The following is a 14,452-nucleotide window of genomic DNA, read 5'->3' as shown; positions in this document are numbered from 1 at the left end:
CCACCCCCCACCCCCCAGGACGTCATGCCTTGCTTGGGCGGTGAAGAGGCCGTGTGTCAAAGCCGTCGGCAGCCAAGCTTCTTGTGCGGCCCAGGCTGGTTTCGAGGCCGCCTGCCATCTGTGCCTGCCCGCTCCATTGGGAGAGGCTCGCTCTGCCATTCACTCACTCCTGGGTCTCCCTGCCCGCCTCCTCTTTTCTCTGGACGGCCTTTTTGAGTCACGGCCCACCATGACCACGTCTCGGGATACCGTCTGTCCCGGCTCTCTCTCTGCCTAGACTGGGTGTGCAAAACGGGCCAACAGCTAACGACAGTGCCTCCTCCGGGTGGGGGGAGGACAAAAAACAAGGGAGCAGGGGCAGCAGGCGTTTCGTACCGCACCGCCAAGGCGATGGCGAGCATGTGTCGCGGATCGAAAGTCGGGGGAGGCGGCCACGCCACGTCTCCCCTTTCTCGTGGAAACCACGCGCTCCCGGCTTCACGTCAACAAAGCCACCTTCCCAGACCCCCTCCCGAGTTCCGTGTCCAGGGGGGAGCACCAAAGGGCGGGAGGGACGTCGCACGACACCCGGGTGGCGCCTCTCGCGAGCCATTGACAGGAGCCATCACGGCAGCGAGGAAGAGAGACAAGGAAAAAGAAACGAAGCAGCAGCAACCAAAACACAGACCTCGTCTTCCGGCGCGCCTCGACGTACGGCTCGCACCGCAGCCGTCGAAGCCTGGCGATGCAGACGATTTCGCCAAGCAGCCAGACACGAGGCGTCTGCTGGTTGGCCGTGCCGTTGTTTGCCACTTGCTTCCCGCGCCCAGCTAACAACATATAACCTCCTCTCCCACCTCTTATCGTGCCGCAAGCCAGCCACACACTGGCTCAAGTACCGCCGACAAGAGCCTTCCTCCCTTCCTCCCTCCACCCCCCACGTCCCCATCTCTCCCAGCTCTCTCATAACCCGTTCCTCCGACCCCTTCCTTACTCATTCGCCCCCCCCTTCACCCCCTTTCTCCCTCTCATTTCTCCCCCACCGTGGAATAAAGTTTCCGCAGAGGACTCTGACACAGGACCGAAAGAAAGAATGGGTCTTGGGCGAAGGAGAGAAAAGGACCGCAGAATAAGGCTGCGGAGCCAAGGTGAGGACCGGTTGGCTCACCAACGTTTACTAAGCTGCCTACCTCATCCCTTTCCTACCCAGGTTAACGTCTTCTCCTGCTCACCCCTGAAGAGGCAAGGAAGACAGGTTCGAAGCGAGGAGTCGGATCTGATCTTCTCCCAAGGCGTTCAGTCAGGAGCACGCCGCCCCTGAGAAGTCGTCTCGATGCGGACGCAAAGCCAATTTGCCAACCATCCCATCAGGTATTGCCGCCATTGTAATCCGCCCGTGCCGCTGATGCCGTCATCTCGGCCGACCTCATTGCCAAGTCTGGCGGAGCATTGTAAACACTCTTCTCCATAGCCCTGTGCTTATTGAGACACCGCTGTTGAGCCGCAGCAACGCTCTGCGCGCCCAGATGCCCATGGCTGCCATGCAAAGCTATTTGCCGCAAAGCCTAGGTGGTGGGCCGCAGGTAAAGAGTCCAGGGGAACCGTGTCCATGAGCTAGACACCATTTACGAATACAGGTGCATCATGTGAATGCCCAGGAATCAACGTTGCCGGCAGCGGAAAGGTCCCGCGCCAACAGCATGTTACGGAAAACGATACGTCGAGTGCGTTGAAATCGTCCTACATACATCACTTTGACAGCCTCCAACAGCAGTCCCGGGTGGCGGGCAGCAGTGTGCGCGAGGGTGGGGGGAGTCCAACGTGCTGGCGCCGACAGTCGTGAGCCGAGTGAGTAGAGTCAATTGTTGTCAGGCATCAACCTATGCATACTTCTATTCGGGGGAGGGGATCGTAGCACGACAGCTACCATGTCTCATGTGGGGGTGGAACCAATGTAACCCTGAACAAGGGGGAGAAGAGAGTCTCATCATACTCGCCTCAAGGGCACGGCAGGAATCGGAAGGCGTTGGCCCTCAAGAGCAGCAAAGAGCGTTCCGGTACCAACACGGCTGCTCAAGGGGGCCATCCAGGGCGGAGGAAATCTCTTCAACTGGCAAAAACACTCTGTGATGAGCCTTATTGCTCGGGGCTCGCTTCCAGGGTCACGGCATCGGACTCGGCCGAACCCGTTCGTCCAGCACGGGGAATCTTCTGCCCCTGCTCGTCCATCCTTGTAGGCGTTGCTATGAGAGACCAGTAGGGCAGCAAAAGGCCTTCTATGGTCACGGACAAGCCAGAGACCCGTTGAGCAGGGATGTGGGGATCGAATGAGTCCCAGGCCGCGTCGAGGAGCCCAAGGCATCACCAAAGGCCATTGGGCTCGTCCGAAAAGCGCCGGAAGGACGAGAACGTTCCAAGCTGCGAGATCGACTGGCCAGGGGGGCGATAGATCCACCAAACCTCATCAGGCTAGAAACCGTTGTCTAGTTCGTGGGGACCTCGTCCTAGACCCCTTGTCCATGGAGACAGAGGTCCACCACACCGGTTCCATGCAAGGATCAAACACTTTGAAGTGCGGCACCCAGGGGACTCGAGAGCCAATGGCGGCAGTTTCATGGCCAGAAGAGCACATGCCATGCAGGTTGGGTTGACACCGCAGCGGCTAAGGCCAGGCGCGCCAACGCTGCCTGCTCTGGCCATCAACCAAGAGCCACTTTTGGACACGTAGCGCAATTCCTTGACTCCCCGGCACGAACGCTTCCATGAGGCCCCTGTCAGTGGGTTTGGTCAGGGCCTGCATGCGGCATATTCCATTGCATCTCAGATGCGGCTGGACGAGGTTGACGTCAGCTTGGCTAGACCCTCCTGGGCCTGCTTCAAGCCCTGTGGAAACTCCATCTGGCGACTCATGTCGATGCACTCCTTGTACTTGGCCCGCGCCACATCCGCCTTGCCCAGCATGGCTGCCACGTCACCCCAGTTACACAGCGCTACCGCGCAGGCCTCATCGCATTCGGGCGTCCTGGTATCGCCCTTGACGTCCTGGGCGTGACTGTATGCGTTGCGCGCCCAGTTGAGTGCCGCGTCGAGGCACTCGTTGCGTGTCTTGGGCGTGGCCGGGTCGACGACGTCTTGCAGAGTCTTGGAGACGCCGAGCTGAGGGGGAGTGTAGATGGGATGCTGGGCGAAGGCAGCGGATATGTTGTTCATGATGACGGCCCGGTGACAGGGACTTTCGCACAGTCGGAGGGCCTGGAAGAAGAGGGGTATTGCGAGCTGGAACTGGGACTTGCGCTCGTAGTCTCGCCCGAGCGACTCCATGGACCCGCCGAGCTCCTCCGGGGTGAGCCAGTCTTGCTCCCCAGACTTGAGCCCCTGGGACTTGCGTCGTTGGAACTCGCGGAGCGCCGTCTCAACGGCCCATAACAGGTGAGTGTGGGATTTGTCGGGATCGAGCACGTGCTCGTCCGAGTAGAGCTCCCCCAGCTTGACACTGGTGCCGATGGCCTTGGCCAAGAGCCGCTGGCGCTTCCGCCATAGGGTTTCGGGTTCAGCGTGCGGGACATTGAGGGCAGCCTCGTCGGGCTGCGTGGCGGGGGACGATTCCGGGGACGATTCAGGGGACGCTTGAGGTGGTTCTTGGGGGGACGCTTCGGGGGCGGCTTCGGGAGCCGCCCGGTATCGGCCTGCGTCGTCGACCTTGCCGTCCTTGGCGGACTGCTCCATGACGTCGACCCATTTCCGGCAGTCCCCCAGGATGGACTCAAGAACGTTGATGGCCGACTTGTGGCTGTTGATCTTCTGTAGCCAAAACGAGACCTGGATGCGGATGCCGAGCACCTCGTCGGAAAAGGGGTCGAGGCCGAGCTCTGCGCTCTGCTCCATGGCTTTTCTGTAGAAGCGCAAGGCGAGCTCGGGGTCGGGCTTGATATTGGTGTAGTAGATTGCGCGGCGCAGCGTGTTGGCGATGGGCTTGGGGTATCTGCTGTAGTCGGAGTTGTAAAAGGCATGGATGAAGGACCTCAGGGCGATGACGGAGAGGCCAAAAGTGAAGATGAGACTTGGTATCCGAGTCAGCACGCCACGCCTTGCGACGCGCAGGGGATGCCTGGAAACTCACAGTGCCACGATGGTGGCGATGAGAGCAGGAGAGTCGCGGTAGGCGGCGCGGATGCCGCGAGGGCTCAGAGCGACGGCCAGATTCCTCAAGCTGGCGCCGAGAGCGTGCCTGACGAAGTGTGTGAAGCTCATGGGAGGTTTGCTGGGCTTTGGCGGCTCAGGCTCGCGGCTCGAGCCCGACTGGTGGCGCCTCTGTTGCGGCGCGAGAGCTATCACGGCGTGGATGCTGAAGCGGACAGACGGCGACCTGACGTGGAGAGATAGCAGGCCGCTCGAGGCGTGCCGCAGACATTGGCGCTGGAGCGGCCGCAGAGAGGCCATGGCCGAGACGGACATGTTGTGCTTGACGTTTGCGTGGAGCGATGTCGGTGGTTGGAGCTTGGAGTGTTGGCGTCAGGGAAAATCAAATCGTGAGCTGGTCTGTGCGCTTCCGGGGATCGGCGAGGCTAAAAGTGGGGCGGAAAGTCGGCCCTCAAAACACCTCGAGGCCATATCCGTACATACTACATAGTAGTATTAGTATGATGCCATTTCGTCAACACGAGCAGCAATCATGACCGGAAAATTCGAGCCCAAAGTCCCCGTCAACCTGGATCCTCCCAAGGACGATCCCATCTCTCCGGATGAGCTGGCCAAGGCAAACGGTACGAGCTCCCTCGCCTCTTGCGTGTGCCTCGGCTACAAGGACGTATGATCTCGGACTTCTGCTGGCATCGCCAAGACGGAGCCTCAATGGAACCCCTGGGCCCCTACAGCCTTCTCCTCTCGGCTGACATCATCTCTCGGCGACAGGCATCGACGGCGGCAGGTGCTACGTGGCAATCAAGGCATGTCTCCATGTCCCGTCTGCTGCCTTCGCGGGACGCGCCACTCACAAGAGCCTCACAGGGCAAGGTCTACGATGTGACTGGCAACAAGGCATACCAGCCCGGTGGCTCATACCATAGTACGTTGTCGCCGCCGCCACAAGCACCTTGAATATCTCGCAGGTGCAGCCAAGTCGCTACCCCCTGCGCAACTACCTGTCCAAGTCCAGAGACTAACCCTCGACATGGCAAAAAAAGTCTTTGCTGGAAAAGACGCGTCCAGAGCGCTGGGAAAGACCTCCACCAAGCCCGAGGACGTCCAGGCCGACTGGCACGATCTCGAGGACAAGGAGAAGAGCACCCTCGACGACTGGGTCACCTTCTTCTCAAAGCGCTACAACATCGTGGGAGTGGTCGAGGGGGCAACCAACATGGAATGAGTAGCGCCGCAATGAGCACCTTCTTGGTGCCTGCATCTGCCTGTCTTGAGTCTCCTGTCGAGAGCTTTTACTGCCGGCTTGGCCTCGGTCGTCCTGGAGCTTTCCTGGTGCCGCGTGACCTATGCGAAGCCCCTGCCGCCACTGCCGTCCCCGTGTGAGCTCAAGACCCCCTTGTCTACCGACTGTGAAAGCCTCGAATATCCGGTCAGAGCAGCGAACCCCCAATGCTGTTTCGTGTCGGGTATTATCCGCTGTGGCACGACTGTCTGTCTTGCGAGACGCGTCTGGAAGCACCTTCGCAGTTTCTCAAGGGTTCCAGAAGCTGCTTCCCGCCTCACCGCACCCAACCCCCCGCAAGGGACCGAGATACTCCACTGCCCAGTTGAAGCTTGAGGACCGTCTTTCACGTCGTGCACACGCACTTCCACGCGAGCATTCCGTAATATCCAGACGTGGGAGCCAACCGCCGTGCACGGAGCCTCGCATCATCGAGCAACCGCTCCCTGTCACCACAACCCTGGCGGCTGTTTGCATGAGCAAACCTCGCCCGGAGACCTACATGCAACGCCCTTGTCAAGTGGAATCCTGTTCACAAGACAGTCCATCAAGACATACTTGTAGAACAAGACAGCAAAATCTGCCGATGCCAGGGTTCCTGTCTCCTCCGCCCCAATCGTCTTGTCTCGGCAGCCGTCTCACGTTGAACGGCGCAGTCGCACCATCAAAGACTCTCCTGTTCTAGAAATAGTCCTGGTGCTCAATGACGCCACCCGACATCGCCTGCCGGTGCGGATCCGGGCCCATCATACTTTGGCCCGTTTGCTTGTCGGCGTCGCCGGTTTTCCGGGCGAAGGAGCCAACTGGCATGTTGACAGGCACGAGATGACATTGAGTATGTACACGCCTAGTCTAACTTCCAGCTTTTTCGATGAGCCTTGGCTCGGTTAATAGCAGGCTGAGAGCTAGCCATGCTTCGCCGCCCCTGGACTTTCAAGCACAGCCCTCATGCGTCCTCCCTTTAGGGATGCCCTGATGCCCCTTTCTGCGCGGATCGTGGAACGGAGCTACAGGCACACCAAGACTTGACCGCCTTATTCCCAAAAAAATGCAGGGTCTTCAGACACGCACAACCCAGATCCACTGAATCTCCGATTCTACAAACCGGTCTTTTTCGAACCCCCTCGGCCTTTCGTCCCCGCAGCTCGACATTCCGCCGCGCACTTTTCGCATAGTACACTCTGCTTCCACGAGCTGCGCAGAACTTTGACGCCGAAACACTGGTGGTGTGCATCATTCCGAGCAAAATGGCAGTAGGATTTGAGCCGAATGATAGAGTGGTTGCAGGCGAAGAGGAACTCCTCCCAGTCGCACATGATGTATATCGGATTCGGGGGTTTCAAACGTTGTCTAACCGCCCAATGCTCGTTAGTCCGTCGATTTATTATCCAAGTATTGACGGGGAGAAGACTCGACCTTGGACGCAAGATGTTTTGAGGAGTTTTTTGGTACCTGCTGTAGGAAGCTACAAGAAACAACACCAGCGTTTCCCTGCAGTGAGTATTGAGATGGCGAGATGATTGAAGGAGTGGAAAAAGGTGAGATGGGCCGGGATCCGTGTCCTCACGCTCGGGATCCCGTCCTAGACTTATATACATGACTTCAATAGCTCATGGCCAGCCTCCCCTCTCGACACAGGTGGAGATAACAACCAGGGAAAACGGCAACTGGTCCAAATAACCAGCTTCTCTCTGGACGTACAGTGCACGGAGCCCAATAGCAAATAAGGATGTCTTCAAGCAAGCGAGAAGTCCGGGCGTGGCTTAGACCAACCGGCAGCCGCGAAGGCGTCTGAGCGTACGTTTGACGCAGTCCTGCAAAACGACAAGTCCGATTGACGAGACCGAGTCGGCCGGCTATGCTGCCCAACACGGACGGGCAACGTGGATTCGACTGGTCCTAGCAGGCCTTGACGATGCTTTCAACATGGATTCGGGAAACGAACCCGCAGATGCCAAACGAGAGGGCTGGCTCGACTTGCACAAGTAAGCGTGATCGTGGCGTGTGTGTCATTTGACGAACAGGTAAGAAGCTGCCCATATAGGAAGCAAGCTCGGTACAGCATGTATATAACGCAGATTAGTGCGCGTTTAGTTGACAGACGCTGTTAAGATTTGCTCATGTGGACGGGTACGGTCCTTACCCCTGGTTGGCCGGCCCCCTTTGCTCGCGGGCCCTTGAACCTCAGGAAATAAAGTTGAAGGGGGATTAAAGGGACAGAGACGAGACGCCGGCTGCCGCTCCGCATCTGGTGGAAGCATTTCCCGCAAAGAGTTTGTATGGCCAGGGGTGGGCAGGGGCAGGGGCTCAGTGCGAACCTCGCTTGCAGACAAGTCGAGATGAGCCAGCGGGAACAAACGTTGATTACTGTTGGCGGCTACAAGCAACAAGGCCAATGATTTTGCGTATTGAACCGGGCAAGCGAAGTCGCTGATGAAGAGATGGATATGTGTTGACGGCAAGAATTTGACAACTTGTCTGAATGTGGATGCTGTGAGAAGCACCAAGAAACAAGAAATCAACAGCCGTCGACGCAGACGACTTGCCATGCGACAGAAACAGTCACGAGGTATTACAGGCTGGTCTGGAACATGAATAGAGCCAGCCGGCCATCTGAGGCTTTGACATACATGACTGTGCGTAGGACGGGTTCCGCGTCCACGGCTCACTTGAGAAATGAAGGCCTCCATGGCCAAGCCGCGGCGAATAGGCCCGGAGCACGCAGACTGAGCCCCTATTGAGAGCATCGCACCTCTATACGGTTCGGAAGCTGCGGCATTGTCAAGTCAGAGCAGAACCCCACGGGCATGATGGGGGATTGAACTCTGGGTCGAGTTGCAAGCACGGTCGTAGATGGGCGCCGCCTCATGTCTGCCATAGGCGAGCGTCAACTTGATGTGGCAGGAAGGCCGCGTGGTGAAAGGCGTTAGCAGGGAGAGAGCAGGTCGAAAGGGGCTCAAGCTTTCCTGTCTGCAGCCATCTGACCGGGAGATGGGGGCCCAACGTCGGGCGGCACGAGTCGTGTGACGGCGGCCAGACAGACAGCTTGGTGCACACAGCACATGTGCTTCCCTGCTGCATGAGTTGGGCAGAAGGAGGGCATGCAGGCATCCGGAGTGCTCGTGCCCTCGCCTAGGTCGGTTTCCAAGGGGTTTGCACGCCGGGAGGGGCCTCGCCGAAGAAGGGGAGAGGACGCTGACAGGGAATTAGGGGGCGAGCTGGTACACAACGCTTACAATGATGGCAGAAGGGGTCATTGATCGAGGCCCTGAAGCGAATAGGTGACCAAGTCATGACAACTTGGTTTCCCTTCTTGTTCATCATGGCAGTCGTTGATGGGCCGCTGTGTTGTAACAGCTGAGGCTCGGGCTAAGCTTTCGGGTAAAGAGAAAATGACTCGGCGGATAAGCCGACCCAGCATCAGGTTCCTGGCTCATCAACACGTAGTAGTGGCGATGCCGGAGAGAAGAAGGACGTGGTGGAGAGATGTTTTGGAGGCTGGGCAAGTCGCTTGTACTTGGTTGACCCGTGAGCACCAGGACTAAGACGGGGTAGAGAGCACCTACACACGGCTAACAGAAGCCGGGTTGTGCGGGTGCCTTGTCAAACGCCAAACCTTGTGCGAGTTGAGACGTCACCTTTGCTCCGCCCGAGTACGAGAATGGCTGGCTGCTGCGCACTCGCAGAACTCGGGACTGTACAGTGACGCCTTGCACGGTACAGTGCTGGCCAATGTCCAGCTGTAGTACAGTGTGCATCAAACTGACATTTGATTGGCTTGGGCAGTTTGCCTTGCGGCTGCCTTGCGAGGAAACTTGTTACCGACCCTTGCGCGCGCGGAAAGAGGGTCTGATTGGCCGGGGACGACACCGAAGGAAGGGAAAGTGAGGCGAACCACTCGATGCGAACCACCAGCCGCTGGACGTGTACTGAACTATCAGAGCTCAGGTACTCGACAGGTATCTGTTGCCGTGTTCTCCCGACGAGCGCGCACATTCACGCAAGACACTCGAAGCGATTCACCCAAGCACTTGGTAGAGACGTCGAAGCTTCTTTCATCAAGGCTGCAAATGCCGCCGTCAATCGATCGATTCCTCGCTCTTTAACTTACCTCCCGGCCCCTTGCAGCACTACTTACTGCCTGTTCATCCCTGCAGTGCCCGCATATATTGGTACTTTACAAATACTGCCGCCATCTTATTGTCCATGGCACCAAAGGTCCCTTGACCTCACTGGCCTGCCGCCTAGGACTCGCACTGGCTTACAGCGCAACAAGTTGGACAAAGCCTCTCCCTCTGCCTTGTAATATTGGCGCTGCATGCCGACCGCGTGGCCTTGCATCAGCAGCCTGCCTTCGTTTCTTCATCACTCACCGTCACCACAGATTCTCTGCTTGATGCACGACCCCCCGTGATCTTTCGCCCCAAGGCACTGCCGACTGTTACCTCTCTCCATGGCCTGCATCGAGTGAGTCGAATGCAGACTTCAGACAGACCAGCTCGATCGGCATAGGTTTCTCCGCATCGCTCCCTCTTCCGTTCCATCCCACCCACAACAGGTCGCGACATACACTCTCCGACCTCAAGTCCATCACAGGCAGCCCTGACCATCGGCAACGCACTAGAATCGCGCTTCATCATCCCAAGCTCGCCTTCTACATTATTCTGTCATGGATCCGCAGTATGACGACGCATCTCGCCCACTGGCGGATACGCAGCAACCATGGAACATTCTCAACTTCTACGCCACGCCTGCCAAGAACGATCCTTGGGTCCCCCGCGGCGTCATCCAGACTGGCCATCAGTCCACCGACGCCCTGCCCTCGCCCCGTCATCTTGTGCCCCAGACAAAGTTCTTAGATTTCGAGAGCACCACGTCGCCGTCTGACTGCGCAACCTTGCCTGGTGATTCCGGCTACGGGAGCAGCCGCCAAGCGTACAGTACTGCGAGCGCTTCCGTCCATGGCGGAGATGACTTGGCCCTCGATTCGCACATGGGCCAGGTCATGAGCGAATGCCGCATCAACCCGGAAGCAGCACCGGCCGAGCCGCCCACTCGCCTCGCGGCGTCCGGCAAATACCGCTGCGACGAGTGCAAGGCTTTCGTCAGGAGTCAAGGCGAGCTCAAGTAAGTTCCGTGGCGTCTCTTCGATACATGGATCAAGATGCTAACCACGGGCGGCCCAAAAGAAAGCACAAGCAGCGCCATCTCAAGTCCCACAAATGCCCCTATGCCGGCTGCATCAAAGGCCAGAGGGGCTTCAGCACCTCAAATGACCTCGTACGCCACAAGAGATCTGTCCATGGCGAGCACGGTCTCCCGGGCCGGTCGTTTGTTTGCCCCCATTGTGCTCCAGGCACCACGGGCCCCAAGGTCTGGCCCAGGGCGGACAACTTTCGCTCTCACTTACTTCGCTCTCATCACGTCAAGCTCAACTCGGACGATGACCACAAGGAATACATATACCAGTACGTTGGATCTCTTTCGCCCCACCATTACATGGCTCTGACACATCCGCAGGCCTTCGGCGCGGAGACACGATCTCAAAGGAGTGGGGGATTCCCTCGAATATGTAGATTCTGAAACCCGACCCATGTGCCTCCACGACTCTCCGGTCCTGTCGGGAGGACAGCAATCGGGCGCCGAGCCTCATTTTCCCGAGAGCCAATTTGCACATGCCCACGAGATGATGGTGGAGTCAATAGGCATCGATCCAGCAATTTTCAATCCTTCGCCCATGAACGCCGGCCAGACAAGTGCAACGGCTCCATCTTCAACAGGTGGGGAGACGCCATACATACACCCGGGCATCTTGAGCCGGCCCGTTGGCTCTATAGATGCCATGGGAGATTCGGCCACGACGTTCACAATGCAGCATCAATCAGATTACACACTGAATCACCCGAGTTTCTCGCATCAGCCATTTTCATACGATGAGGACGATGATTCTGGGCCAAGCCTGTCTGCTTCCACGCCCAGAGATATCACACCTGTCGTGCATCCACCGGCGGCAGCCGGCCGCGAGAGCTGGAAGCGAGATAGTTCCGCTTTCAGTGAGTCCACCCCAGAGGGACTTGATGATTTTGGAGCCGACACGGCGAGTACACGGCAGTGCCGACGCGTACCCTACAGCCGCCTCTCCTTGGGCATATTGAGAGAAAGCATCGCCAACGTGAAATCGGATCGCTCCGAAATCGTCAATTATCTCAAAAGGTTCCCCAAGGAGTTTCTTCAGAGCGCACTTAGAGGGGAGGACGGGCAGGACACGGAGCCCGAGAGCCCCTCAGAAGATGAATCCAACCCAAGAATCCAGCTGGGGTGCCCTGACCCGTACTGTGACAAGAACTTCAGCCGTCCGTGCGAGCTCAAGTAGGCAAGCCCTGCTACCCGTCTCTGCCTAACCGGCGCCTTGCCGCTTACAGAGTCCCGCAGGAAACACATGAAGAGGCATGAAAAGCCCTATGGATGCACCTTCAAGAGCTGTTCGAAAAGATTTGGAAGCAAGAACGACTGGAAGAGACACGAGAGCAGCCAGCACTTCATGCTCGAGAAGTGGGACTGTGATGAGCCTAATTGCACCAAGATTTGCCAGCGGCGGGAGAGCTTCAAGAATCACCTGCAAAAGGACCACGACATGAACGACGCAGAGCTGATTGACGACAAGCTGGAGTCATGCCGGCTCGGACGCCACTGTGACCCGCGCTTCTGGTGCGGATTCTGCGTCCGGGTCATCCAGATTGACGTCAATGAGCGAGGCGGCAATTCGTGGACCAAGCGGTGCGATCACATCGACAACCACTTGTTTGGAAAAGAAGGGCTCCAGAAAAAGGTCATGAAGGAGTGGAAACATCAAGAGGATCAACAGAGGGACACGGAATTGGCGAGCGAGGGCATGTCAACTGACGCCTCCGGGGTCTTGTCCCGCAACCCAATCCGCGTGGGAGGGGTCGAGGCCCACGAGAGAAAGCGAAGAAGTAGCTCGGAGACAAGCTTCCGACCTCGCAAGAAAGCCAGCAGGACACAGACTTACATGTGGATATGCGTAAGTCTTCTTTGACCTATGAATCCTCGTCTACTGCCCCTGCCGAGTGCCTCCACCCAGCGCATATGGTTGCGTTTGGTCCCCACAGTAGAGCAGAGCAGGCGGCTAACTTGAACCATAGTGCATGTGTTTCACGACAATGAACCTCAAAACTTCATCTTGCTGCTTCGAGTGTCATCACGCGAGGTGTCTGGCGAACTGCGCGATAGAATCTGTTTCTGCTCAAGAGAACGATGAAAACTGGGATGAAGAGATGCAGGCAATGACTTTGCCCATGGAACTGGACACGGCGGACACGTCACGGCAACTGAAACTACAAGAGGAGGCACAGTGACACCTGTTGTCTTTCTGTGCTCTAGTTCTGCCTTAGGGACAAGACGGGTGACTCGCTGAGAGCCGGAGCTTGCTTGGCTGCTCACGCTCCGGCGCATAGCTTGCCTTATGCAACTACTATCGACACAGGGACTAGGGAGAATGTACATGCGCAGTGGACAGCAAAAAACTGTTACTCCGGTCAATCCCGTAGAGAAAGCGCTGTAAAGGGGGCCGGTGCTAGCCCACGAGCGAGACGCCGGCCGGAAGCAGCCGCTCCTTCGCGAGGCAAGCGCCCATGAATAACTGCCCATGGAAAATATCAATAGGTCATCCGCGCAGTCGCTTGCTTTTTGTGTTGGCCTTGCTTAGTATAACCAGAGGTGCAAGGAGAGGCCTGGAAACGATGGCTGACCAGACTTGAAAGCTGGGAGCCAAGCTGATGCGGTGTACCAAGTACGACAGCAGACATCTGCGCGCTTCTGCCGCTCCTTGCATCGCCTGTCCCAATGGACTGGCAGTTCTGTCGCACGTCCGAGAAGCCGAGCGGATAGGCCGATACAGGGAACCCCATGCCATGGACCGGGACAAAGAAGCGGACGGGGAGATGTCTGCCGCACGCCCCGATGTCGACGAGACAGGAACGCGCATTCATTACCGACAGCCATTGGCGCATTCTCGACACCCGCATGCGTGTCCTCGGTTAACACATCACACGGCGCGCGGGGCTCAGATGCATTTTGCTTACTCGCCCGTGCTGGACACCATGGCGGCCAGCAGGTTGGTACTCGTGTGGAGGTACGAAGTGCGGAACACGAATTCCCCGTCTGAAGCAGCCTTGTGCAACCTCAGCTTGCAGGGTCGACAAGGTCCCTGGGCTTGACGTGTTGGCCCCGAGAGAAGGATGATATGGATCGCCGCATGGGACGCACGAGCGGCGAGAGTGGAGAAAAGAAGAAGGGCCCCCCCTGACTTGACAGGGGCATGGAGTCAGTGATAAGGTCACCGTGTGTTACTATGTAGGATGTAGGTGTCCTAGAGTGCTCTGGGGGCGGAGAATAGCCGCTTCAGGAGAGGTCGATGACATCCAGCCTCATGGTGATAGCTCATCGATCGTTCGTTTTGACACGATGGGCCGGTCCCGAGACGCCGCGTCCCGAGCTAGGAGGATCCCTGGCAGCTCGTCTTACACAGAATTAGTGCATGCGCCCGTTGACAAACTTGGCTTCACACGGTCGGTGACCAGGAACCGACGGACATCTGGAAGCTTGAAGGGGATAGTGTTGTTAATTGACATGGAGTGAAGGTCGACGAGACGAAGCAAGTGGCGGATTTTTAAGATTGGTGGCTCGCCAGGCGCAATTTCAGAGCAGCAAGCAGGACACCCCGAGGATCATGCTTTGGACACAGGAAAGTGCAAGACGCGTGGTTGTTCCTCCTCCTGTTGTTGTTGTTGTTGTTGTTGTTGTTGTTGTTGTTGTCTCTGTTTCTGCTGCTCCTCCCTCTCCACGCCACAGGCTCGAGATTCCGCCAACGCCGGCGAGCCGAGCCTTGTGGCACGATCTGATAGAGCGGAGGAGAAGAGACAAGCGCTATTAGACGTGGAGCCTACCGCGGGCAAAGCGGGACGGCTCGGCGACCTCATTTACCAGGGGGACGGGCACGGCCGAGGTGATGCATATCGGGTCGCCTCGTCG

The 14,452-nt window shown here is 57.8% G+C and overlaps 3 protein-coding genes across 3 annotated transcripts; 2 read left to right on the top strand and 1 right to left on the bottom strand.

The window, feature by feature from the left end:
- Positions 1 to 2,799: 2,799 nt before the first annotated feature.
- On the bottom strand, positions 2,800 to 4,434 carry HRG_07014 (TPR domain-containing protein; the record flags this gene model as incomplete). The annotated part of the gene is made up of 2 exons (XM_044865485.1): positions 2,800 to 4,039; positions 4,100 to 4,434. 2 exons carry the CDS (start codon positions 4,432 to 4,434, stop codon positions 2,800 to 2,802), a joined length of 1,575 nt encoding a protein of 524 aa, XP_044719447.1.
- A 217-nt stretch (positions 4,435 to 4,651) lies between these two features.
- Positions 4,652 to 5,344, top strand: HRG_07013 (cytochrome b5-like heme/Steroid binding domain-containing protein; the record flags this gene model as incomplete). Its single annotated transcript, XM_044865484.1, has 4 exons — positions 4,652 to 4,742; positions 4,891 to 4,925; positions 4,987 to 5,044; positions 5,163 to 5,344. The coding sequence occupies 4 exons, from the start codon at positions 4,652 to 4,654 to the stop codon at positions 5,342 to 5,344; spliced, it is 366 nt and encodes a 121-aa protein (XP_044719446.1).
- A 4,726-nt stretch (positions 5,345 to 10,070) lies between these two features.
- Positions 10,071 to 12,777, top strand: HRG_07012 (C2H2 type zinc finger domain protein; the record flags this gene model as incomplete). The annotated part of the gene is made up of 6 exons (XM_044865483.1): positions 10,071 to 10,528; positions 10,591 to 10,715; positions 10,758 to 10,869; positions 10,922 to 11,770; positions 11,834 to 12,443; positions 12,565 to 12,777. 6 exons carry the CDS (start codon positions 10,071 to 10,073, stop codon positions 12,775 to 12,777), a joined length of 2,367 nt encoding a protein of 788 aa, XP_044719445.1.
- Positions 12,778 to 14,452: the final 1,675 nt, after the last annotated feature.

This window comes from Hirsutella rhossiliensis (assembly GCF_020360975.1).
Source record: "Hirsutella rhossiliensis strain HR02 chromosome Unknown scaffold00007, whole genome shotgun sequence".
NCBI lineage: Eukaryota > Fungi > Ascomycota > Sordariomycetes > Hypocreales > Ophiocordycipitaceae > Hirsutella > Hirsutella rhossiliensis.
Note: the sequence above shows the minus strand (reverse complement) of the source record. Positions and strands in the feature narration are given on the sequence as shown.